Source organism: Delphinus delphis, chromosome 3, assembly GCF_949987515.2.
Source record: "Delphinus delphis chromosome 3, mDelDel1.2, whole genome shotgun sequence".
NCBI lineage: Eukaryota > Metazoa > Chordata > Mammalia > Artiodactyla > Delphinidae > Delphinus > Delphinus delphis.
Genome location: NC_082685.1, coordinates 16,075,391 through 16,102,288, shown reverse-complemented (window position 1 = coordinate 16,102,288; position 26,898 = coordinate 16,075,391). Strand labels below are relative to the sequence as shown.

The 26,898-nt window shown below is 46.1% G+C and overlaps 1 protein-coding gene and 1 pseudogene across 2 annotated transcripts in view; one reads left to right on the top strand and one right to left on the bottom strand.

The window, feature by feature from the left end:
- The first annotated feature begins 10,740 nt into the window (after positions 1–10,740).
- Positions 10,741–26,898, top strand: part of ZNF496 (zinc finger protein 496) — a 39,857-nt gene continuing 23,699 nt past the window's right edge. For both annotated transcript variants that reach the window (XM_060008164.1, XM_060008163.1), the window contains exons 1-6: positions 10,741–10,794; positions 10,912–11,137; positions 12,558–12,674; positions 13,023–13,449; positions 13,881–14,064; positions 19,757–19,833. In XM_060008164.1, the coding sequence (XP_059864147.1) occupies positions 13,060–13,449; positions 13,881–14,064; positions 19,757–19,833 (651 nt within the window). In that variant the 5' untranslated portion in view covers positions 10,741–10,794; positions 10,912–11,137; positions 12,558–12,674; positions 13,023–13,059. The remainder of the gene's footprint in view (positions 10,795–10,911; positions 11,138–12,557; positions 12,675–13,022; positions 13,450–13,880; positions 14,065–19,756; positions 19,834–26,898) is intronic.
- LOC132422970 (mitochondrial transcription rescue factor 1-like) lies at positions 24,032–24,961 on the bottom strand (annotated as a pseudogene).

Genomic DNA, 26,898 nt, shown 5'->3' with positions numbered 1-26,898 from the left:
CGCTCTCCCAGCCAGGCACTCATGCTGTTCCCTCCTCCCTCCTCTTCCCGATACTATTCACACTTCTCCAGATGCTCCGAATATCATACACAAATGGGCAGGGCCACGGTGGGAGTGAGCGCAGGACGCCGCTGCTACTGAGGTATTGTGCATGATGTTTGGACGCTAGACTAGTTGCATCTGACAGGAGAAGTTTGTGTTGTACCAGCGCATGACTTGGAAACACAAGTTAATGCAAAAGGTTGTCTATTTTTTTTTTTAATCTACTGACAAGTTGTTTTAGTAACCCAAAGAAGTGAAGGAGAAAGCTTCTGCCTCACTGCCCAGATGTACTGATTTGTTCCGATGTTTCAGTGCCTCGTGATACAATAAAACCACGGAAATTTTCTTACAAAACAAACAACCTAAAAAAAAAAAAAACAAAAAAGAAACAAACAAACAACCTTTTTAAAGAAATTATACCAAGTAGTTGTGTCAGGGGTAAAGGCAGATGTTTTTGGAAGTGAGGCTAAGGATAGAAGTAGATGATAACCTTTCAACTAGAAGAGATAATGTAAAGAAAGAAAATAGGAACACAAAGTAACATTTACATGATCTATTCTTAAAGTGGGAAATCTACATCATCCAAGCCACAGGGAAGATAGCTTTGTTCACATCAAGTTGGTTTTAGATGGTACATCTGTCTCATTTGTTAAGTCCCATTAGCCTTCCTCGCGGCAGAGCTGGGGAGTCCCTAGGAAGGCTACCAGCATGAGCCAGACCCAGGGCCCACCTTACAGTTCAGAATTCTGGCTCTTACCATTCAGGATGAGGTTTAGGAGCCAGACCTTTCTCATTTCCAAAGCCCACAACACAGGCTTTAGGATGCCTTTTCTCAGCAAGCTATTACAAACCAAGAGGTTTTGGTTCCCAGACATTCCACAGATCTGGGAGAGAATTCTTACCTGGCAATGTCTTTCCACAACCTAATGGTGACTGAGACATACAAGAGCCCCCTTCAGCAACTGGATTCAATCACAGTTATGGGGCAGCCGACTTTCCAGCCTTCAACTCCTGTACTCACTATTAACTGTCTACTTTCTTGTCAAGTCAGTAAGCCAGCAGCCCACACCTCTCTCCTGGGTTTCCCCCAAATACTAACTGAACTCTAGTACCTGTCAAGATCCCCTTAGCCTAATGAGAACCGTTCATCAACACTCCATTTTGTTAAAAGACCCATAATAGCTTATGATAGTGTTACAGAAAAATTATTCACGACACTAGTTAAAGCACAATAAGGCTGATCTTGGGGAGGCAGCGGTGACTGGTGGCGTGAAGCGAGATCTTAATTCCCTGCCCAAGAATTGAACCTGGGTAGCTTGGATGAAAACCAGGAATCCTAGCTACCACACCCCCTGGCTCTTGCCTCCAGTGAAAAATGCATTTCTCACGGAGGCAAAAACTGTAAAAACAGGTACAAAGTTTATTATTAGAGACATAGCACAACAACAAGTGGGAGAGCAAACAGAGAAAGTGTGTTTAGTTAAGACAGAAGCAAGGCAGAGATGCACACCCCGAGAGAAAGGGTGTGGGCATCCTGCCTAATGAGGAGGAGTGCAGTAAAGAGGCTGTTAGGTCATTTATATAGGGCAGTTCTTCCGGGTCTTTGTTTACCTTTGACCAATTATCTGGTTTCTTTTTCCACAACTGACCTGCCTTAGGACCCTCCCCAACATGCGTGCACAACTTTTTTCCAAGATGGATTACAGCCCAGAGGCCTATGGGACGGCCTTAGCATCACATATTATGGGGTGGTGCCCCCTCCTTTTTGACCCGCAAGGAGCCTTTCTGCGCATGTGCAATGTTTCCCTTACCCCAAGGATGGAGAAATGTATGACCTCTTGATCTTTTAACAAGGTTTAGCCCCTCCCTGTCCATAAAAATGTCAAATGTCCGGTTATTTACCCTATTTCTCTTGCTGCTTTTCATATCGAGGTGCAGATCTTGAAATATAGACAGGAGTCCGGTCATAAATATGTAGTCCTGGAGCCCGTTTGTCTCCTGCTTCAGGAAATGTAAACAGGGGGCTGGTAATGAATGTCTGGCCTGGAGCCCATCTTCTTCTCACCCCAGGAAGTGTGAACAGGAGGCCGGTTGTAAATGTCTAGCCTGGAGCCCATCTATCTCCTGCCTCAAGGCAATCTTTATTCAGGGGACTATTGGGATAGGTGTATGGACCACTGAAGACAGGGTTTTGCAATGGGGGAGAGTGACTGGGCTCAACTCCAAATACAACAAGGAAAAGTGGGAATTCACAGCCAAGGAGCAGGGTGGGAGAGTCAGTGGATAGAATATTACTAAGGGGAAACATTAGGGGTAAAGGGGCATTCAGGCTAAAGTGACCTCACCTGAGGGGATTCTTGCTGAAGGTAGGCCAGGGTGATCTGATATCACCTGAGGGATGGTGGGGGGATGAGGAACCTGATCAGGATCTCAAGGGTAATCAGAAATCTCTAGGGTGGGGACTTCTGGTTAAACTGACTTAGCAGGATTCTTGCTAAAACTGGACAATGCAGAACAAGAATGGAAGCCCAAAAGTCAGGTCTAGTTGAAAAATGATCAGGGAAACCTGATTACAGTTGGGCTGAGGAGAGAATCTGTCAACAACAGCCCAGCCTTTTTCCTGCAGAATAGAGTAAAGCAGAAATTATCAGAGTGAATCATGATTTGTGCGTCTTTCTCTGGGCTGCAGGCAAAAAAGCACACGGAGTGAAATCCGAGTTCTTTAGCCTGGTGTATGAGGACCTCTTACCTCATCTGCAGGTTTGTCACACAGCTCCCTCCAAATAGCAAGTGTTTTGCATCACGGTCATTCGTTCACTTAGCTCATCTTCATGTTGTACCAGTGAGATTTTCCCATCTTCCAGAATAAGCCCCACTTTCTCACCCTTGAGCTGGGCTGCTCTGAGTGGATACCCAGTAAATGCTAAATTAAATTAACTCAAAGAAGAGAGAGATTAGGACAGCAGATCTGTTGGCAATTATCTCAATATTCCAGGGAGATGACTTCAACAAAGACAACCAGAATGCCAAAGAGAAGATGGATGGGGGACTTTGTCTATTTTAACCAGTTAGATCTGGGAGATAACAGGCAGGGAAAAGCTGAAGGTGACAACTTTCATGTTTCATTGAATGGTCTCAAATTTATCTGTAAGAGACTAGGAACAAGAAACTGGAAATAAGAATAAAATAAGCAGAGAAGTAAGACTGCAACAAGTTTCCTACTGTGGGTGTGTGGGGGTGGGTGTATCCAGACCTGTGTTAGTTTCTTAGGGCTGCCATAACAAATTGCACAAACGGGTTAACCTGAAACAACAGGTATTTATTCTCTCATAGTTCTAGAGGCTAGAATGTGAAAACGAGGCATCCGTAAGACCATGCTCTATGGAAGAATCCTTCCTTGCCTTCTCCTAGCTGCTGGTGATTATGAGCAATCCATGGTGTTCCTGGCCTTGCAGACCTACCACTCCCATCTCTGGCTTTGTTGTCACATGGCCCTCATCCTGTGTGTCTATCCTCACATGGCCTACTTATAAGGACACCCATCATCAGATTTGGGGCTCACTCTAATTCAGTATGACCTTGTTTTAACTTGTTCACAACTGCAAAGACCCTATTTCCAAATAAGGTTAATTTCACAGTAATAAGCGATTAGGACTTAGATATACCATGCTGCGGGACACATTTCTACCCATTCCAGGATTCTCACTGCCATCCCTATCTGCACATGAAGTAAACTGAGCTTGAGGGAATGGGGCTGAAGGGAGACTGGCAAAATTGGAAGAGCCAGTAGTTAGGGTCAAGAAATTCCTGAAATAGATCATGCTAAGTTTAAAAGATTCAGTGTAAGTACTTGGAGTGTTTGAGGAACAAGGAGTAATTCAGAATTCTTTGTATCTAGAGCAAAAATATGTGTTGCCATCCAGGTGTTCAATAGCAGAAAAGCAAACTGAGATACACTGTAATAGGAGGTGTTGAACACTAAAAAGTTTAAAAGTTCATGTGCAGCTAACTGAGGAGGAAAAGGGGACTATTATGCATAAGTACCTGTTAAGTATCTCTGGCTCTGTGCTGGGGTACTTATGTAAAAAATTTTGTTTGATCCATGTGAGCCAGGTATTGTACCATCCTATCATGAGTGGAGAAACTTACCCACTGCCTCCTAGAATCTAAGTAACTTGAATGACCAGGGTTGTTTCCCCCGTAAAAGAGTCAAAGCCTGTCCAGGGGCAAAACTGTGAAAATCAGTGAGGAGAGAGAAAAGAACAGGCAGGAAAGAAGACACACAGTAAAGCAGCTGTGTGTCCACAGGTAATGTGCCTTCCCTAAGGTTTTGTAGCAGTTGTGAAATGCCACAATGCACCCGTCTTGGAGTGACTCTTATTTTCTTACCACTGACACCCCAGATCTGCCTGCTACACTCATCTCACAGCTAAGTTACCCTCACCTCCTGACAACCCCTGACCCTCAGTTAACCCCACCCCTCCTGAGCCCACCTCTAAATAGCATGCAAAGCAGAAGTGACCCCACTTCCCTGGCACCATCCTCCTCCTCCTCCAACCTTCAGCTGCAAACAGACCTTAAGAAGACACTTTCCTTCTTCCTTTATCAAGCCTCACTCCAGCGTCCTCTATGCCCCCTCCCTCATGGCACCAGTACAATGAATCTGGTTGTTTCAGTTAACTGAATTTGCCAAGCTACAGGCTGGTCCCTGGTGGTCTGGATGAGTCAGTATTAACACCCCAATGCTCAAGAACAGCCCTCCAAACTGATGTTTGGTGTTTTGGCTTTGTTTCTTTGACCACAGCATCCACATGTGACTTCGAGGAAAGGGATGGTACCTTTTTCCAGGGAACAAGTGGGTCATTTTAGGTGCTTTCATTGGAGTCCTTAAGTAGTTGGTTATGTTGGCCTTTGTGTAGTTCTCAAAGTCTTTTTGACTTCAGTAAGAGGAACAAAACAAAATATGAAAATAGATGAGCAGCCTTCATGTGACAGCTGGGAGGCCTGTATTGCGAGAAAATTAATTAAGCCAAATTCCGTCACTCAACAGATTCTCACTGAGCCCTATGAGCCATAGCCTCTGCTAGATATTGGGGACCAGGTCAGAGCCCTGCTGTCCTTGCTTCCTGGAAGCCTGTGAATAAGTCACAGTAATATTCAGCACTATTACTCTTAGAACTGCTAGTCTAAGCTACAGTTTATTGAGCATCTACTATGCCCAGAACCATGCTGACCCCTTTACAACAGAGCTTCTCAAACTGCAAAGAGCTTGGACATCCCTGGCGGTCCAGTAGTTAAGACTCCCCGCTTCCACTGCAGGGGGCGTAGGTTTGATTCCTGGTCGGAGAACTAAGATCCCACATGCTATGAGGCGTGGCAAAAAAACCCAAAACTTCAAAGAGCTAGAGAGTCCCCCTGTATCTGCCTAACCATGCAGGCTGTGTTTGGGGCCTGAGGGTTCTATTTCTAATGAGCTCCCAGGTAAGGCAGATGTGGCTGGTCCAGGAACCAGGCGGCGAGGTGGCACATCTTATATACCTGTATTTGTCATCGGTCCACAAGCATATTCTGTGGAATGATGACCTTCTCTCCGGGGGAAGATGTAATTGCTGCCCTTCCGTATGTAGATACTAGGTTTTAGGAAAGCTACACATGGTACTTCATAGTGCACAGTTGATTTTCCACGTTTGGCATAATTTATGGTTTCCTTTCCTACAGCCCATTCACTTTCCACTCTGCCAGGTGAGCGTGTCATGTCTTCTCCTTCCTGCTCTCACACCTCTACCATCTCAGGCTCCTCACTGTTAGCCAAGGGCCCCGTGGATCAGTCAGGGTTCTCCAGGAAAACAAGACCAATAGGATATGTGTGTGTGTGTGTAAACCTGTCTTTACCCTTAAAGACTGATTGGTTAAGGCCCACCAACATTATGGAGGATAATCTGCTTTACTTAAAAGTCTACTAATTTATTTATTTTAAAATTTATTTATGGCTGCATTGGGTCTTCGTTGCTGCACACGGGCCTTCTCTAGTTGCGGCGAGTGGGGGCTACTCTTCGTTATGGTGCACGGGCTTCTCATCACGGCGGCTTCTCTTGTTGCGGAGCACGGGCTCTAGACGCGTGGGCTTCAGCAGTTGTGGCACGCGGACTTAGTAGTTGTGGCTCATGGGTTCTAGAGCTCAGGCTCAGTAGTTGTGGCGCACAAGCTTAGCCGCTCTGCGGCACGTGAGATCTTCCCAGGCCAGGGCTCGAACCCACAACCCCTGCATTGGCAGGCGGATTCTTAACCACTGCGCCACAAGGGATGCCCCAAAGTCTACTAATTTAAATGTTAATCTCATCTAAAAAATATCTTCACAGCAAATCTAGACTAGTGTTTATCAAATACCTGGGCACACTGACCTTGCCAAGTTGATGCATAAAATACATCATCACACCCTGTTTCTTATTTTGCCAAAGTGTCTGAGTATTCAGAAGTCCACCATGGACTTCCACTCACCTGCTCCCTGTCAGCCTCAGGGCCCAGAGATCACTTTGCCTTCTCCTCTCCCTTCACTGCTCCCCTTAGCTCCTGCCCAGCCCCTCCTTCTTTTAAGCCACACACTGTAATTCTCCCATCCTTAAGAAGGGACCCATGCTCCCTTGGCCACTGCCACTTTTTCTTGCCCAATTGTCTCCACTCCCTCACCTCCTTTCTCTCTCCAAACTACTCCATCCCAGCAGCTCTACCGCCTCTGGTCTGCTCAGGGGCCCTCTATACCAAATACTAGGATCAGTATTCTTATCGGTGTTTTTCCTCATCTAATTTGTTCTTCCAGCAGCACTTACCTTCACGGAATATCCCTCTTTCTTGAAACACATTTGCCTACCTGGGATCCCAAGGCTCGGCACTGCCCAGATTTCTCTCCAGCTCATGGTGGCTCCTCCTTCTCCTTCCCCTTTCCCCCCTTCCCCCTTTCTTCTTCTCCTCCCCCTCTGGATCTCCCTCCTCTCTTCCTAGTCTCCAAAGCTGGTGTGGCAGATCCACCCTCTCCAAGGCAGCTTCTCAACCTGCACTTGTCCATCCCGGGGTCTCAATTCCTGCTCCGTGCTGGTACAAGATTTCCACCTCCAGCCTTGGCTTTCTCCCTGGACAGTCATAATGATTTGTCTTTTGAGCATTTCAGACGCAGCAAGTCCAAAACCCATCTTTGTCTCCTAACCCCTTCCCAGAAACCTGCTTTGCAGTCTCCTAGGCAGACCCTCCAATCACCCAACTGGGGCCAAAACTACAGCCGTTTCTCACTCCTTTGACACCCAGCAGCACACCATGGGGGAAATCACCAGTGTTCACCAGCTGACTCTGGAATGGACCATGTCCTGCCTGCATTTCTGTGGCTGCTTCCAACATGGCCTCTGCCTCCTCCATCCAGCTCCAATCTGTGCTGCACAGTGATCATGTAAAATCAAAGTCCCATCAGGCCATGCCCTCACTTGAAACCCTCTAAGTGTAAAATCCAGAGTCACTCCATTCCAGCCTCCAGAGTCACTCCATTCCAGCCTCCATTCCAGCCTCTCCGGGGCGGGGACAAGCCTCCTGCTTTATGGCCTTTGCACATGCTGTTCCCTCTGCTGGAATGTTCTTTCCGCACACCTCTGTTCAGTTTGCCCTCCACCTGCTCTCTCCTCAAATGTTACCTTCTCATGAAGGACCTACCTGACCACCCCAGCAGGATCCTTCTTAGCCTGCTTTATTTTCTTCATGCCATCTACCATCTGATTCCCCTTCCAGCTTCTAAAAGCCAGGATCTTCTGTCCACTATGGTCTCCCCAAGGTTGAAACAAATGGTGGCACACAGCAAGCCTTTCATAAAAATAGACACAATCAGCAACATAATATAAACCAAATGAAATGTACACATTAAGTGTGAGATGGCTTGATGGTCCTTGAGCAGCATTGACATTCAGGGTTCTCTTTTTGTTGCTTCACTAGTGGTATCTGTCCCAATCCCATCTTGTGTCAAGGAAAACTCCTTCCCATGGCCTCCAGTTGCCTCCCCACCTCCACCCTGAGCTGACACCCTACTGTACTTGCTCACTGGCTGCCTCACTGTGCTTCCACAACTTTAGGGCCTTTGCTCTCGTGGTGGCTTCTACCTGGGACCCTGACCTCACCCAGGCTTGGGCTTGATCAACTCCCTCGTCTCAGATGTCACAATCACAGTGGAACCTGTCCTGACCTCTTCTTTAACACTGTGACTGTCAGCAGCTCATCCCCAGCACCCCTGTTCCCTGATGCTGCTCCACTTTCCTTTTCCTCTGCAGCATGGATCAAACATAGCAGATCTTGTTATTGATTTTGCTAACTGCCCGCCCTGCCCCTCTCAGCCATCCCCTCAGCCAACTGTGTTCACAGATACACCCTGAGAACCTGGAATGGAGCCTAGTATAATGAACGCCTAGTAGGTACTCAGTACACATTTGACGAACGATCTAATGGCCTCGTGTATTTAACGAGGTAGACAGCATCATCCTTTTTCTGGATGAGGAAACTGAGGCGCAGAAAGGTTAAGTATACCTGAGATCACCTGGTTAGGAATTGATGAGGCAGGTTTTAACCCAGGTGCTCTGACTCATAACCCCTGTGCTAAGCGAAACGCAGAATAAACACAAAGCTTCGAAGAGATAACAGTGTACAGGGAGGTGTCAGGTCAGGGGAAGGAACTGGACAGGGCAGGGAGGATTGATCTGATGCTGTGCGCTAGGAATTTCTGGGCCCTGCATTTTATCTGCTTTAGAACTGCAGTGGGCAGAACTGTGAGCACAAATTACCAACACTCGACAGGTAGTTCCCTGCCCAGTCACAGGGCTGGGAACCCAGGCAGAGGATCTAGACTTTTAGAGCAGGTTGCGCTATTTGCCAAAGTACCTTAGTCGGACCTGCCTTGGCGAATCCTTGGCTCTTCCCCAGCTTCTCCTCCAGGCCATGGTGCCTGGCTGGTGTTCCTGAGAAGGGGGTGCACGTGAGTCCTGTTAACGCTGAGTCGAGTTAAGTGGGTGGCTTCCACTTGTATCTGCAGGTTCCAGGTAAGAACTCTGGGTGGCCCTGCCGGCATCTGGCTCTATTTGGGGGAACAATCACTTTACACAAAAATGAGCGTTACTCCTTTGCTTTGATTCATCTCCTGCAAAAGTCACAGAATCCAAGCATACGGCAAATGGTGGCTCCCAGTAACTCCCCTACTCAGGAGTGACTATTCATAATTGAGAGGAAGAAACAAAAGGCTCCCAAGTCCAAGGAATAAGGAAAAGCAACACTCCTAAGAAATCCCGGTCCTCAGTCCATCCACCTCTCTCCCACCTGCTCAACCAGGCCACTTTCTTTCAGGGAACTGGTATTGTCCTACTTGATCTGAGAAAAATCATTTATCTGCAGTAGTGTATCACCTCTAGTAGATGTAGACACTTCTCTGCCTTCTTCCGTGGGGGAGTCCAACTTCAGTGCCAGGCAGATGAAGAAAGAGAAGGGTTGGTGGGAATCAGGCCTGCTCAGGGACCTGATACATGCTTGCTCCCAAACCCAAGAACCTGGAAGATTAAGGATGACCCTAGGAAGACCCCTCTGAGCCTCTGAGCTATGTTCAGCATAGGGCAGTGGCAAGGAGCCCTATCTAGAGGTCCAGAGGCCCTAATTCTTCTTGCCCCTCACGGCCCCTCGACCTCAAGTCAAAGTCCCTTAACCTGTCCCTCGGCCTCAGTGTGAACAGCTAGCTAGCTACACCCTACACTTAAGGGAGCAATAAGCACTCCGACCACCCACTGGGGGCCGGGATTGACCAAAGTTCCTCTGCGCACTCCCCAGAGCTGTCCTGATGCTCAGAAGTGATGTGTAAGGGCCGCTGTGAAAGTCCACAAACCCCCCAAAAGCCGGAGCTTAAACCTTGGGCATCCGATAGATGACGAATCGGGGAGGTGACTCTTAACGTTCTCCAGTCCTCCTCGTCTCTTCAGCGGCCGCGGGCCGGACCTAGAGGAGGGGTTTTGGCTGGAAAGGGGTTGGACCTGTCAGGGCGCGGGGTGCGGGGCGGTCACACCGGGATTCTGAAATGTAGCGGCCCACTGTGCGCGGCAGTCTTCTTCCTCCGCTCCCCCTCCCAATTCCAGCATTCAGCCTCGGCTCCAGGATCGTCCCTTCCGGGCGTCCCCAAGCCCGTGTGGGAGTCCGAAGGGGTAGAACAGCGAAGAGAGGAGCCCTCAGGCCAACCTTCCCACACCGGCGGCTGTCCACGGCAGGGCGCACCCGCGCGAGCCCTCCTGCTGACCGTGTTCTCTGCACCCCCCCGCTCTGCCACCCGCCTCCAGGCGCGGTCCTAGCTGAGCCTTCGACGACCCGGCCTCCCGCCCCGCCTCGACGCGCGCCCCCCGCGCGAGCCCGCGGGGAGGCAGGGCAGAGGCGGTGTGGTTGACCCACAAGGCCCCCGGCCAAGCTCCTAGGCCGGGTCTCAAGCGGAGCGGAGCGGGGCGTGGCAGGGCGGGGCGCGCCGGCCGGGCCGGGCCGGGCCGGGGGTGTCGGATGTCACCCCCAGCGCACACCTCGGCCGGGGGGCGGAGGAGCGAACCACTGAGATGCGGAGACCTCCCCGGTCCTAGAGCGGAGCAGGAAGTGTCCCAGGGGAGGGAGCCGGAGGGCTTCGGCCTTTCCTTTCCTCCGCGTCCGGCGGGCTCCGGAGGCGGTCAGGCCTGCACGGCCCGCCAACTGGGACGCGGCGCGGCGGTGAGTGCGGCCCAGGCGGCCCAGGCTTCTGTGGCCCGCGCGCTCTGCCTCGCTTCCAGGAGCCGTGCGGTGAGTCTCCGGGGAGGGGGATAAGACAACACAAATGTTGTTTTTCAGGCGCCTCCATTTGCTACCATTTCTTCCCTCCTAAGCGGAGCCGTGGTTTTCTGGATGAGCAGGAGACGGGGGCTCGGCTAGCCAGGGACGGAGTGGCCTCTGCAGAGAACCCGCCTCAGGAAGCACACCCGGGGGACCGGGCTGGAAGGATGAGGAGCTGCTGCCGCAGACTTCCGCCGCAGGAGGGATTTGAGTTAGACGCAGGGAAGGAGTTCCAAGCTGTGAGGTGAGGAGCCGGGAACTGGGTAAAGTGGAGGTGGATGTGTGTATGTGTAGGGAGGGAAAGGGAGAGAGGGAAAAGGGAGAGAGATCTGGAGCGAGGAAAGGCTTGCCCTTTTTCCTGCCATAAAATGCCCATCCCCTCCTCTTTCTGCTGATCCAGCTGTGTTCCTCCGCCTAGAGCTTCTTTAAGCATGCCCCGCCCCCCTGTGGGATCCTCTTGGGACCAACGTTAATTCATTCATCACACATCATTTCTGAGACTCTTATGTGCCAGGTGCTAGGGTGACAGGAGCACGGCTGTCTGGTTAGGGATGATGGGCAGAGCCTAGAGCCAGATGCCCGAGAGCGGGTATCTGAGTACTGACTGAGGGTGGGGCACAGGGTGGGTGCAGACCTGAGGAACCTAGAGGCCCTGCAGGTGTGTGATGGCTGAGTTCATGGAACGTGGCAAGTGAGTAAGGCTGAGATTGGGTGTCAGATGCAGGAGCAGACACTGGAGGAAATCCGGAGGCGGGGCAAGCTGTAGCGTGTCCAGCCAGATACCCTCAAAGTCCTTTTATGCCGGTCCGTATTTGTTTTTATGTTGGAAAGCAGAGAGGTATAGAGATTTGGGTTTTTTTGATTGCCATTCAGTTCTTCTGTGAAGAACACTTGTATTCCTGTGAAATGGGAATGAGGCCTGCGTTTTGCACGGAACCCTTGGGGGGTGGGGGCACTGAGCTGTTAAGATTAAGGTGCTGGCATGCTGGGGAACCTCATAAACCTGGTGAGGAGGGCAAGTGACCATGTCCAAGGATCTCAGAGGCCTTATGGTGGGAGGGGGGGACTGTGTGCAACCCCATGTGCCATTCATTTTCCCTGGGTCCCATAGTTTTGAGTAGTGGCCGCTACTCTCTGAGGTCGCTCTGTATGTGTTCACTGGGGAGGTGGAGGGGCCCCTGAGCCCCACCCTACAGATATGGAGGCTGTGCCATGAGTGCCCAACCTCTGTTCCGCCTGAGAAAGGTCTGTGAGGTGTGTGTGGTTTTCTTCATTGTGGTCTGAAGAGAAGAGAAGGCAAGATGGGTGGAGGCCAGGTGGAAGGTCCAGACATCGTAAAATATACGCTAAAATTTACTATTCAGACTTTAGTGAGTTGGGTGGAGGTTCATCTGAAAGCACAGATGTTTTTAAATACATGATGTTATTTTTCTGGAGGAAACTCGGGATGTGGCTGCCTCTTTTGACTTTCTCCATCTCTTGTCTGGGGATCTCCTAGGCTGTCTGCTTTATTCCCTGCTTCCCAGTGCATAGTCCACTGAGCAAGGCCGATTCTCAGTCGGTGTTGGTCTAGCACTGATCGTCAGCCCTAGCCACCAGCAGGATGAATTTCCTGGATCAGCTTTGAAGACTTTTCCTGTGCATGTCTGTCTTTGTCCTTCTAGCTCATTTTGTAAAGGTCTCAAGGGCAAGGACGGTGACGTTGGCTCTGAAGCCTCAAGATAGCGGCCTTCTCAGCTCGTCCATTTCAGGTCCTTTCCAGGAGGACCTGGACACCGAAGGTACCACAGAGCGTTAATTACATCTCTCTCCTGCATTCGGCCCTGTTGATCTCCTGGGATGCTTGGAACACCAGTGCCACATTGAAATGCCACTGATTTTCTCCTGGACTCCCTGCCTTGTTTGTCCAGTCACCCAGTTAGGGGAATCACAGAATGATGCTTTTGGGAATGGGGTCATTCCTTCTCTCCCTTTGTTTAAGTATCATCCACACTGACACTTCTCACATGTCCCAGGGCTTCTCCCAAGGGCTGGTCTCTGTGGGCTTTTTCACTTTTCCCATCACCACCCCCAAAAAACTACTGCAGGAGACCAGAACATTGAAGCCAGTGATTTCTGTTTGGAAATAGGGTCGTCTTCTGCTGCTGACCCCCATCAAATCCCATCATGCCCACAGCCCTGTGCCCCCGAGTCTTGGCTCCGAAGGAAAGTGAGGAGCCCAGGAAAATGAGGAGCCCACCGGGAGAGAACCCTAGCCCCCAGGGTGAGCTTCCCAGCCCCGAGTCCTCCCGCCGCCTCTTCCGACGTTTCTGCTACCAGGAGGCGGCGGGCCCCAGGGAGGCCCTGCACCGCCTCTGGGACCTGTGCCGGGGCTGGCTGCGGCCTGAAAGGCACACCAAGGAGCAAATTCTGGAGCTGCTGGTGCTGGAGCAGTTTCTGGCCATCCTGCCCCGGGAGATCCAGGGCTGGGTGCGGGCCCAGGAACCTGAGAGTGGCGATCAGGCTGTGGCTGCTGTGGAGGCACTGGAACGAGAGCCGGGGAGACCCTGGCAATGGGTGAGCAGAGGGGGCTGGGCTGGGCTGGCTGGGAGGATGGGAAGGGAGAGGGAGAGAGTGGGGCTGGGCAGCAGGTGTGGAAAGGGGGGCCACCTTGTGCTTTGATGGTTTGGTGGGGTCACGCGTCCCCTGGCCAGGGATGAGGAATTCCATCTAGAGCTATGTGCTTCAGTTATGCCCACATTGAAGTTTGGTTTTCTAAAAAAGCAGATTCCATTCCCTAAAGGCCCTCATTGGTGGCATGGTTATGTTACCCCCGCCCCCGCACTTTATAGCCCTGTACAGGGCTGGGACTGAGCTTCTAGTGGTAGAGTCAACAGTCAGCAGGCCCAGGGAGGGATGGGTTTGCCCAGTCCCTGGCACAGTTGCTGGTCCTCATCTGGCCAGGGACCTCTCCACCGAGCTCTGAAAAGCCCTCTCTGGGATTGCAGCTCAAGCACTGTGAAGACCCCGTGGTGATTGACGATGGGGACAGCCCTCCAGACCAGGAGCAGGAGCGGCTGCCAGCAGAACCCCAGAGTGACCTTGCAAAGAGCCAGGACGCCCAGCCCATGGCCCTGGCTCAGGGCCCCGGGCTTCCAAGCAGACTCTCGGGCCAGCTCAGCGGGGACCCAGGTAGGGAGCCCAAGGGAGTGGGGAAGGGGTGTTTGTACCTAGTCCTGTGCACTTGGAAGTAGCTCTTGACATTTTTAGTTCTCTCCTTCCCCCTAAGTAGCCTGGAACCATTTTCAGCGTCTGGTTCTTCCCTAGAGCAATTCAATCAGAATCTCATGAGAGTATCCTCTTCATGGGTGCCAGGTCTGCCCAGAGGGACCTCTGCTATGGGTAGGTGTTTTTGAGGCTGCATCATCTTGTCTCTTTGAGGGCGCACCTCTCGGCTTTGTTGGTCTGGGGACAGCTGGGCACCGTCGCCGTCCCAATAGGGCCTGTGTGGGGAGCTGAGCATGGCCATGTCCTCTTGTCTCTCTGAACCACTCTTTCCCCAGCCAAACAACTTCCGCTCTCAGGATTGTTATAATATTGCAAAGAAATATAAAAATGCTTCCTAGGGGATAGGGTGGTATCTTCAGGACTTGGAGCATGGATGTTGGCTAGACGTGTCTGAATATCTGTACAAAATGCACCAATGGCCACAGTCAGGTGGCTTTAGCAGCAGATACACTTGGCTTTGAATCCTCCAGGTATGACCCAGGGCATGCTTCTAAACTCTGCAAGCCTCAGTTTCCTGCTCTGTCCAGTGGAGATAATCTCAATAAAGTGAGTCACATGAAATTTTGGTTTCCCAGTACATAAAAAATTTGTGTTTACACTGTAGTCTATTAAGTGTCCGATAGCATTATGTCTAAAGAATCAATGTATATACTTTAATTGAAAATATTTTATTGCGGATTATCATGTGAGCCTTCAGCACGATGAAATGTTTTTGCTGGTGAAGGGTCTTGCGTCCATGCTGCTGGCTGCTGACTGATCAGGTTGGTGGTTGCTGAAGGTTGGGGTGCCTGGCAGTTTCTTAAAATAAGACCATAATGAAGTTTGCCTCATCCATTGAATCGTTCCTTTCACGAACAATCTCTCTGTAGCACGTAATGCTGTTTTATAGCATTTTACCCACAGAACATCTTTCCTTTTAAAATTGGAGTCAGTCCTATCAAACTCTGCCATTGCTTTATCAACTAAGTTCATATAATATTCTAAATCCTTTGTTGTCATTTCAGTAGTCTTCACAGCATCTTCACCAGGAGTGGATTCCATCTCAAGAAACCACTTTCTTTACTTGTCCATAAGAAGCAACTCCTCATCCATTCAAGTTTTATCATGAGATTGTCGCAATTCAGTCACATCTTCAAGCTCCACTTCCAATTCTGGTTCTCTTTGCTGTTTCCACCACATCTGCAGTTTCTTCCTCCACTCAAGTCTTGAACCTCTCAAAGTTATCCATGAGGATGGGTATCACCTTCTTTCAGACTTCTGTTAATGTTGATATTTTGATCTCTTCCCATGAATGTTCTTTTTTTTCTGGCTGTGCCGCACAGCTTGTGGGATCTTAGTTCCCCAACCAGAGGTTGAACCTGGGCCCCGGCAGTGAAAGCACCGAGTCCTAACCAGTGGACTGCCAGGGAGTTCCCGTGAATGTTCTTACTGGCATCTAGAACGGTGAATCCTTTCCAGGAGATTTTCAGTTTACTTTGTCCAGATCCGTCAGAAGAATCACTGTGCATGGCAGCTATTACCATGTGAAATGTATTTCTTAAATGATAAGACTTGAAACTTGAAAGTACTCTTTGACCTGTGGGTTTCAGAATGGATGTTATGTTAGCAGGCATGAAAACAATGTTAATCTCGTCCATCTCATCAGGGAGCTCTTGGGTGACTAGTCAAAAAGCAGTACTATTTTGAAAGGAATCTTTTTTTCTGAGCAATAGATCTCAACAGTGGGCTTAAAATATTCAGTAAACCATGTTGTAACCAGATGTGCTGTCATCTAGGCTTTGTTCCATTTATAGAGCACAGGCAGAGTAGATTTAGCATGATTCTTAAGGGAAGTTTTAGTAGTTTTGGAATTGTAAATGAGCACTGGTTTCAACTTATAGTCACCAAATGCATTAGCACCTAACAAGAGAGTCAGCCTGACCTTGGAAGCTTTGAAGCCAGGCATTGCCTTCTCTCTAGCTCTGATAGCCCTATAGGTGGCATCTTCTTCCAATATAAGGCTATTTTGTCTAAACTGAAAGTCTGTTGTGCAGTGTAGCCACCTTCATTTCATGATCTTGGCTAAATCTTGGACTTTTAGGTTATGGAGACCGGCTGCTTTACCTTGGACTTTTAGGTTATGGAGACCGGCTTTTTCCCTTAAACCTCATGAACCAACCTCTGCTAGCTTCAAGCTTTTCTTTTTCCGCTTCCTCACCTCTCTCAGCCTTAATAGATTGAAGAGAACTAGGGCCTTGTTCTGGATTAGGTTTTCGCTTAAGGGAAGGTTGTGGCTGGTTTGATCTCTCCAGACCACTAAAACTTTCACCATATCAGCGATAAGGCGGTTTTGCTTTCTTGTGTGTTCATTGGAGTAGCACTTTTAATTTCTTTCAATAACTTTTTGTTTGCATTTGCAGCTTGGCTGTTTGGTGCAAGAGGCCTAGCTTTCAGCCTGTCTCAGCTTTTGACGTGCCTTCCTCACTTTGTTTAATTATTTCTGTCTTTTGATTTAAAGTGAGAGGTATGCGGCTCTTCCTTTCATGTGAACACTTAGAGGCTATTGTAGGGTTATTAATTGGCCTAATTTCAGTATTGTTGTGTCTCACAGAATAGAGAGGCCCGAGGAGAGGGAGAGAAGTATGGGAGCCACTGGAACACACACAACATTTATCAGTTAAGTTTGTTGTCTTATATGGGCATGGTTTACAGCACCCCAAAACAATTACAATAGTAACATTAAAGATCACTGGTCACAGATCACCGTAACAAATACAATAATGGAAAAGTTTGAAATGTTATAAGAATTACCAAAATGTGACACAGAAACATGAAGTGAGCAAATTCTTTTGGGAAAATGTTACCAGTAGGCTTGTTTGATGCAAGGTTGCCGCAAACCTTCAGTTTTTAAAAAAAGTAATATCTGCAGAGTGCAATAAAATGAGGTATGCCTGGATACCCATAAAATACTGAACAGGGGGCCTGAGCTGCCCATGGTTTGTTTGGTTTTTTTTGATTTTTTTTTTTTTGCTGCGCCGTGCAGCATGCGGGATCTTAGTTCCCTGACCAGGGATCAAACTCGTACCCCCTGCAGTGGAATCGTGGAGTCCTAACCACTGGACAACCAGGGAATTCCTGCCCATGATTTCTAGTTGAAGTAATTAATCATCATGGAAAGAAGTGGTGCTCTCAGTTTGAAGGAAATGACCTGTAGGCTGTGAGGGTTAGTTTGGGCAGACTTATGCTACAGTTGTGCTATAGTTATAGATGGAAAAAGAAAGTATGAGGAGACCAGGAATGCGTTCCTATGATTCACAGAAGTTGTCCTTGTCATTGTAATAAGGTTTTCAGTTTTTAAAAGTTACATATTACATTTCTTTATGTGTGAAACTATACTGATTTCTGTACAAATCAAATTAACGCTCCAGCCTCTCCTTGGTTAAAAGTCAAGACAGATGTGCTAGTTTGTTTGGGCTGCCATAATAAAGTCCCACAGACTGGGCAGCTTAAACAACAGAAATTTACTGTCTCATGGTTCTGAAAGCTGGAAGTCCTAGATCAAGGTATCAGCAGAGTTGGTTTCTCCTAAGACCTGATTCTCCTTGGCTTCTAGACAGCCATCTTCTCCCTGTTTCCTCACATGGTCTTCCCTCTGTGTGTCTGTGTCCTAATCTCTTCTTATTATAAGAGCCTCAGGCATATTGGATTAGGGCTCACCCCAATTACCTCATTGTAACTTGATTATCTCTTGAAAAGCCCTATGTCCAAATCTAGTCCCATTCTGAGGTACTGGGGGTTGGGACTTCAACATATGAATTTGGCAGGGATGCAATTCAGCCCATAACCACAGGCATGAGAAACAACCATTTGCCCAAATATCAATGCATGTGCAAGCAGCCTGGGTTATGCAGGTTGATGGTGGCCATGACAGGACCCTCAGGAGGAGGAGGTGCTTCAGGAACTGTAGCAGCCTACTCACTTCTGGGTGAAGTTCTGAGATGATCCAGCTACCATGGATGGGCTTTGGATCAAAAGGGTCAGCGCTTCCATTTCCTTGAGCAATAATGAATGGACGAAGTAGGCATGATGAGAGTTAGCTATTGACACCTTAAAAGTTCAGGTGATTTATCATTGGGAAGCACTTCCAGTAAAAGCCATATAGTTCCTAATCTTGAAGCTTTTCCCCAAAATATAGATTTTGTTTAGAGGCTGAAAGCTGTCCAAAGTAATCTTTAAAGTGTCGATGTGCTCATTTATCATGGTGAAAGATAGGGTAGGGCTGTGTTTTATAGCCCAGAAGGTGGTAGGTATGAGAGCAGAATGAAAACATGCCTTCCTCGAATCCATGCCCACCTAGCCTGAGCTTCTGGCAGCGGAATGATGAGGCTGCCTTCCGTGGGGAATTCTCCTCACACACCCCCACCCAAGTGTCACTGCTGGTCTGAGCTGGCTCCTGTCTCAGGCTGTCGTTCCAAATAGCCACACCTGCCCCTGCTGTTTGCCGAACGCTTTATGTCCCAGGTGTGAGAGGGGAGGAACACTGGCTTCTAATGTTAGCTTTGACACTGATTTCACATCATGAGCTGCGGGTAACCTCCCAGATTTTCTCCAAACTGAGAGGTGATAGTGCAGCTTCTTCTGTGAAAGGGGTACCTTTTTGAAACACAGCTCATTTCGACATGGCTGCACCATGGACCAGGTATGTGGCTCACTTCTTGCAGAAGCCTGGGCACGTGCTGGTCAGGGGAGAGAAATCATATGAGAATGTAGCAGAAGCGCTTGGGAGCCCAAGATAAGGGAGAGTGAGATGATCCCAGTACTACAATGTGTACACATTTTGAGTGATGGTGGTTGGGCACTGTGGGAGGTGCTCTTCCAGGAGCATCTGATAGAGATAATAGTCTTTCTTAAAGAGCTTTGCAATTTATAAACTTATAAATGTATACATTTATATGACACTGGAGTCCCACAGTAATCTTAATTGCTAACAGCTCTTACTGACCCCTTTTACTCCATGGACCTCTAAACTTCATTTCCCTTGTATTGTGGATGATACAGCTGACGTCCCTGGACCTTCAGGGAGTCACATAGCTAGTTGGTGGCAGAGCCAACTGGACCCCAGGCATTCCCCGTTACTGCCCCCACTGACATGTCTGAAAGCAAAGTGACAGAAATCCTTATTTTGCAAGTGCTTTTTTTTTTTTTTTTTACTTAAATTATTTATTTATTCATTGGCTATGTTAGGTCTTTGTTGTTGCGCGCGGTCTTTCTCTAGTTGCAGCGAGCGGGGGCTACTCTTCATTGTGATTTGCGGTGGCTTCTCTTGTTGTGGAGCATAGGCTCTAGGTGCGCGGGCTTCAGTAGTTGTGGCTTGTGGGCTGTAGAGTGCAGGCTCAGTAGTTGCGGTGCACGGGCTTAGTTGCCCCGCAGCATGTGGGATCTTCCTGGACCAGGGATCGAACCCGTGTCCCCTGCATTGGCAGGCGGATTCTTAACCACTGTACCACCAGGGAAGTCCCGCGGGTGCTTTTTATGTGCATCATCTGGTAATCCTCTTTCTACAGGTGAAAAAAGAGACCCAGGATTTTATGAGCTATCCATTTCTGATCTCTTTCAGTCCTGCAAGACACTTCCCTTCTTCAGGAAGCGAGTTCGAGGGACGCACAGCAGGTGACTGCCCTCCAGCTGCCCCCGGTGAGTGTTTTCTTCAAGGGTCTTTGAGAACCCCATATTTGCCTGTCTCTAAGCTGCATGGCCGCTTTTCCAGGACCCCAGCCAGCTTGCTGTCTGCCCCACAGGTTGTTCAGCCCTAGCAGAGAAAAACTAATACAGGAAGGGCATGAGTTTGTAAGATGCTCTTCTGCATCCCTCCTGCCTGTGTAGTCCTGGCTGTTTGTCACCTTTGGGAGCCTTTGTGCAGACAAAGATGGTGGAAAACAAATGCCCTGGAGTCCTCGTCTGTTGTCCTCTTGGCATCTTAGAGTTCCTTTCCTGTGAAAAAAGAGAGACCTCTTCACTCTTTTACTTCATAGGGTATTTTTTTTATTTAATAATAATCACGGTAGTAGCTATGTCAGAAATATTAGGAAATGGAGGAAAAAAGCACGGATTATTTCAGCACCGTCACACAACCGTGCAGTGAGTTGTTAGGGAACCTCCTCTGCATTTTCCCCTTCCGTGTTCCCTCACGAGGCTTACTTTCTCAGATGTCCTCACAGGATAGGGGCTGGTGTTGGTCTGGCAGGTGCTCTCACCCACCTCTTTTCAGCCCGGTTTCTGCCTTCGGCCTTGGTTTCCCACCATACCCCTTCATTTTTATTTCTAATGCTTTCCATTGGCTGGCATAAAATTTAGTTACTGTACCACAGAGTCATCTCCTCCCACAAGAATGGGCTGTGTGAAGGTATGGACTTTGTTTTGTTTCTGGTTCCCTGGCAGCTGGAAGACTGAAGGACAGTAGATGCACAGGAAACACATCTCAAGTTTGCTGTCTGCACAGTGCATTCAATAAGACTTTAAACTTGGGGAGTGGAGAGGGCTCAGGATAGGAAGGAATTAACCAGGGTACATGGGATGGGGTGTCTCTATTCCCTCAGTGCTGTACTCATGGGCCCTAGTGCTCAGCACACGTGTTTTAGCATCCTCTGTGTACTGTGGTAGTTGTTGAACACAAATGACCCAAAGGAGATGAAACTCATATTTCTTATTAAAACTTGATACCTTTGACCAGTATGACACACAAGGAGATACTGTGAATTTAATATCTAATGAGCTTTGGTATTCATCTTGTGAAAGGAAAATGTAGATTTTGATAAATCAATGCTGTTTTATCACTCTATTGAGGACAGTTTCTGCCTAGTGCACTAGAAATCACCATTGTGAAGGTCTTTTTCTTTTTAGTTTTTAAAAAAAATTCATTTGTGGTAGAATGTGCATAACATAAAATTTAGTATCTTAACCATTTCTAATGTACAGTAGTGTTTTTAAGTGTTCAGTAATGTTAAACATATTCACATTGTTGTGTAGCCAATCTCCAGTGTTTTTTCATTTTGCCAAGTTGAAATTCCTCACAAATTAAGTAATTAATTCCCTCCATTCCCTCATACCCCCAGCCCCTTGAAACCACCATTCTACTTTTTCTATGATTTGACTACGCTAGATAGCTCATAAAAGTGGAATCCCACGGTATGTGTCTTTTTCCGACTGACTTATTTCATTTAGCGTAATGTCCTCAAGGTTCATCCATGACGTAACATGTGTCAGAATCTCCTTCCTTTTTAAGGCCGAATAATATTCCATGGTATGTATGTAATGCATTTGGTTTACCTGTTCATTCATTGATGGACACACCTTTTATTATAAATAATGCTGCTATGATCATGGGTGCACATAAAGTTTATTTATTTTTTTACACAATTGTAGATTCACATGTAGTTGTAAGAAATAACAAGAGATCCCTTGTACTTTTACACTAAATGGTAACATCTTGTAAAAATATAATACAGTATCACAACTAGCATATTGACATTGATACATATAGGATACAGATCATTTGCTTCACTGGAGGATCCTCCATGTTGCCTTTTATAGCCAAACCCACTTCTCTTTTACCCCGTGCTCTCATCCTTCTCTGACAACCACTAATCTGTTTTACATCTCTGTAATGTTGTCGTTTCAAAAAAATTATATAAATGGATTTATCAGCATAATTCTGTGGAGCTTCAGCCAGGGTTTTACATGTATCAGTAGTCCATTCCTTTTTTAGTGCTGAGTAGAATTCCTTGGTTTGGATATACCACAGTTTGTTTAACCCGTTACCTGTTGAAGGACATCTAGGTTGTTTCTGGTTTGGGGCCATTTTGCATAAAGCTGCTGTAAACATTTGTGTACAGGTTTTGTGTGAACATCGGTCTTCATTTCTTTGGGGTAAATGCACAGGCATTCGGTTGTTGGGTTGGATGGCAAGTGCCTATTTAGTTTTTCAGGGAACTACTACATCCTTTTCCAGAGTGACTGTAACATTTTGCATTCCTATGAACAATGTATGACTGATCTACATTTTTCACATCCTCCCACCATTTGTTGTCACTTTTTTTATTTTAGCCATTCTGATAAGTGATATCTCATTATGGTTTAAATCTGCATTTCCCTAGTGACTAATAATGTTGTACATCTTTTCAGGTGCTCAGCTGCCATGTGAATATCCTCTTATGTGAAATATTTCTTCATGACTTTTGCCTGTGATCTAATTGGACCATTTACTTTTTCACTGTTGTTTCAAGAGCTCAGTATATATTCTAGATACTTGTCCTTTGTTGGATATGTATTTTGCAAATGTATCCTCTCACTCTGGAACTTGTCTTTCCATCCCTTTAACAGAGTTTTTAGTAGAGCAAAAGTGTTAAATTTGGATTAAGTCCAGATTGTGAGTTTTTCCTTTTAAGGATCATGCTTTTGGTGTAAAGTCTAAGAACTCTTTTGCTTAGTCTTAGATCCCAAAGATTTTCTCCTGTTTTTTCCTAAAAGTTATATAGTTACGTACGTATTTTACATTTAAGTCCATGATACATTTAATCCATGATCTGTGATCCATTTACATTTAAGTCCATGATCTCTAAGTTTTGTATAAGGTGTAAGACTTAGGTCAAGATTCATGTTTTTTGCCAGTGGACGTCCAGTTGCTCCAGCACCATTTGTTGAAAACGTTCTTTCCCCCACTGAATTGCTTTTGCTCCTTTATCAAAAATCCATTGAGCATATTTGTGTGGGTCTTTTCCCAGGTTCTCTGTTCTGTTCCGTTGATCTATTTGTCTCTCTCTCTAATAGTACATAATTTTGATTACTGTACCTTATACTAAGTCTTGAAATTAGGTAGATTGATTCCTCCTTTTTCATTTTTTTTTCTCAAAATTATTTTAGCTATTTTAGTCCCTTTGCCTTTCTCTGTGAATTTTAGAATAATCTTGTCCATATCTATAAAGGGTATAACTGAGATTTTGATAGGAATTTTGTTAAACCTGTGTATCAATTTGGGGAGCATTGACATTTTTATCATCTGAATCTTTCAATCTGTGAATGCAGAATGCTTCTCCATTTACTTATTTTTTTGATTTCTTTCATCACTGTTATGTAGTTCTTAGCATATAAATTTTGTATGTGTTTTGTTAGATTTATATGTAGGTACTTCATTTTTTGAGGAATTATAATTTTTATTTTTAATTTTGATGATAACACATCCATTTATAGTATAAGAAACACAATTGATTTTTGAATGTTTATTTTCTTTTCTGTGACCTTGCAGGATTCATACATCAGTTTAAGGAGGGTTTGGGGTTTTTATTTTATTTTAAACAGTTCCTGGAGTTTCTCTGTAGACAATCGTGTCATCTGCAAATAAAGGCAGTTTTCTTTCTTTCTTTCCAGTTTTTATGCATTTATTTCCTTTTCTTGCCTCATTCCACTGGCTAGAACTCCCAGCACAATGTTGAATAGCAGCAGCGGGGACAGACATCCAGCCTTGCCTTGTTCCCGATATTAGGGGAAATGCATTCAGTCTGTCACAATTAAGTATAATGTTAGCTGTAAATTTTAAATAAATTATCAAGTTGAGTAAGTTTCTTAATTCCTGTTTTTCTGGAGTTTTTATTATGTGTGATTGTTGAATTTGTCAAAACCTTTTCTACTTCAGTTGATATGATCACATGAATTTTCTTTAGGCTGTTAATATTATGGATTGTATTGATTGGCTTCCAAATATTGAACCAACCTTGCTTCCCTGGAATAAACTCCTTCTTGTCATGGTATAAAATTCTGTTTATATATTGCTGAATTTTATTAGCTATTATTTTGGTAAGGATTTTTTTTTTTTTTTTTTGCTAAAAAGCAATCCCATTTATTTGAGTGTACTTTTTTTAGGCAATTTTAACTTTTTCCACCGCCGTAACACCACTCTATTTCTCACTGCTGGTCTTCTCTTCAAACACTTTTTTCAGGAGAATCCTCATCACTGTTTCTGCTTCTCTATCCTCTCCAATTAGAAGATCCAATGTATCTCCCACTTTCACCGTTCTGCTTTTCTTCCATAATTTTTTCCCGTTAGCCTGAGTTCACCTTTGTAGAATGCATCTTCCACTTTGTTTCTGCTGATATCTAGGCCCGTCTTCAGGATAACATCATATCGGAAAGCCTGCACTACTTTGTCCAGGTCCTTATGGTCTCTGACTGCACTGGTGTCGTCCTCTGGCTCCTCTTCCTGCTCACTTATCTCATGAGTCCCCTTCATCTTCCACTTTTTGCAGAATCTTTTTAGTGGATCTTTTAGAGTTTACATTACTTTGGAGTCTTATGGAAAATGGGAAAGTATATTCTTTTTTTTGTTTGTTTGTTTTTTTTGTTTTTGCGGTATGCGGGCCTCTCACTGTTGTGGCCTCTCCTGTTGCGGAGCACAGGCTCCGGACGCGCAGGCTCAGCGGCCATGGCTCACGGGCCTAGCAGCTCCGCGGCATGTGAGATCCTCCTGGACTGGGGAACGAACCCGCGTCCCCTGCATCGGCAGACGGACTCTCAACCACTGCGCCACCAAGGAAGCCCATAAAATATATTCTTGAGATATAAAAAGCCCTGAGAATCTCAGTGAGAAAATGTTATGGAAAAATGTTTTATAATTTGAAGCATTTAACTTGGTACTAGACAAATAATAAGTATCGATTCCAGGAAGCACAGTGTTTATGTGAAGGTGTCCCTCGTAGCGCTCTGCAGAGCCCAATCCAGGCATCTGGCTTTCTTAAAACACTCTGGGCAATCTGAGGCTAGTCATAGCCATGGCTCCTACGATCTTCCCGGGTCCTCAAGGTCAAGGGAAACTGGACACCAGCGTCCTCGAGCTTGCGGTATGCGTCTGCAGCCAACAGGAACGGCAGGGCCCAGGGAAAGACGGCCTCGGCCCGCTGGGTTCGCAAGGCCCCTAAGAGCCCCCGAATCCACGGGGCGTCCCAAGCTGGCCCGGCTGGGGCAGGACGCCAGAGACTCACGCAGAGACCTGGCAGGAGCGCGGGCAGGGGACTGGAGCTCGCCCTGCCCGTATTTCTCATGTGCTTGCTGTGAAGCAATACCTGTCAGTGGTTTTTGTTTGTTTTCTTTACTGTCTTTGCCTAGTTTTGTTCAGGGTAATACTAGCTTCAGAAGATGAATTGGGAAGTGTCCCCTCTTCTTGTTTTCTAAAAGAGATTGTATAGAATTAGTGTTCATTCTTTGAACATTTGGTAGGATACTCTAGCGAAACTATAAGAACCTGAAGGTTTGGGGGTGGGGTGGGTTGTGTGTGGTATTTTAATTATATATTAAACTTCCTTAGTGGTTATAGGGCTGTTCATACTCTCTGTTTCATAGTGGATGAGTTGTGGTAGTATGTATTTTTCAAAGAATTGTTTCATTTCATCTAAGTTGTTAAATTTTTTTGTGTGGAGTGATTTGTAGTTTAACTTTATCATCCTTTCTGTTAATCAGCAGGGTCTGTGATATCCTTGTTTCATTCCTGATATTGAAAATTTGTGCCTTTATTTTTCTTTGTCAATCATTTCAGAGGTTTTCAATTTTATTGATATTTTCAAAGAACTAGCTCTTTATTTCATTGATTTTTCTCTATTATTTTTCTGTTTTCAATTTCATTGATTTCTGCTCTCATATTATTTTCTTCATTTAGCATGTTTGGGTTTGTTTTACTATTCCCTTTCTGGGTTCTTGAGGTGGGAGCTTAGATAATTGATTTGAGACTCAAATGTAAGCATTTCTGATGTAAGCATTTTAGTGCTATAAATTTCCCTGCTTTAGCTACGGTACTGCTTTAACAAGGTCCCACAGATTATAATACAATGTATTTTTGTTTTCAGTCACTTCAATGTATTTTTAAATTTCCCTTGAGACTTCTTCTTTATCACACTTTAGAAGTGTGGTGTTAAATTTCCAAGGGTTTGGAGATTTCCTGTTACCTTTCTACTATTGATTAATAGCTAGTTCCATTCCATTGTTTTCAGAGAACACACGGTATTATTTCAACTCCTGCAAATTTGTTGGGAGTTTCTCCTCTCCTTCCAGGATTTCCATGACCCGGTGTATGGTCTGTCTTGGTATATATTCTGTGGCCATTTGAATAACAAAACATTTTGCTGTTGTCTAGTGAAGTGTTCTATAAATGCTGATTGGCTCCTGTTTGTTGATGGTGCTATTGAGTCCTTCTGTATCCTTGCTTATTTTCTAATTGATTGTTGTATTAGTTTTTGAGAGAGGGATGTCAGAGTCTCCAACTACAGTAGCTGATTTGTCAACTGTAGTAGTTGATTTGTCTATTTCTCTTTTCCGTTCTGTCAGTTTTTGCTTCACATATTTTGCAGCTCTTTTGTTTGAGACATACACATTTAGGATTGCTATGCCTTCTTGTTGGATTGACCCTTTTATTATTATATGTAATGTCCCCCCTCTCTGATAATTTTCTTTATTCTGACGTACCTTATCTGGTATAAATATAGCTACTCTTTCTTTTGATTAATAATTGCATATTAAATATTTTCCACCCTTTCACTTCCAACCTGTCGGTATCATTAGGTTTGAAGTGAGTTTCTTTTAGATAGCATATAGTTGGGTCATGTTTTTTAATCTATTCTGCCAATCACTGTGTTTTAACTGATGTACATAGACCATTTGTATTTCATGTAATTATTGGCATGTTAGGGCTTAAGTCTGTTCTGTTTTTTTTTCTATTTG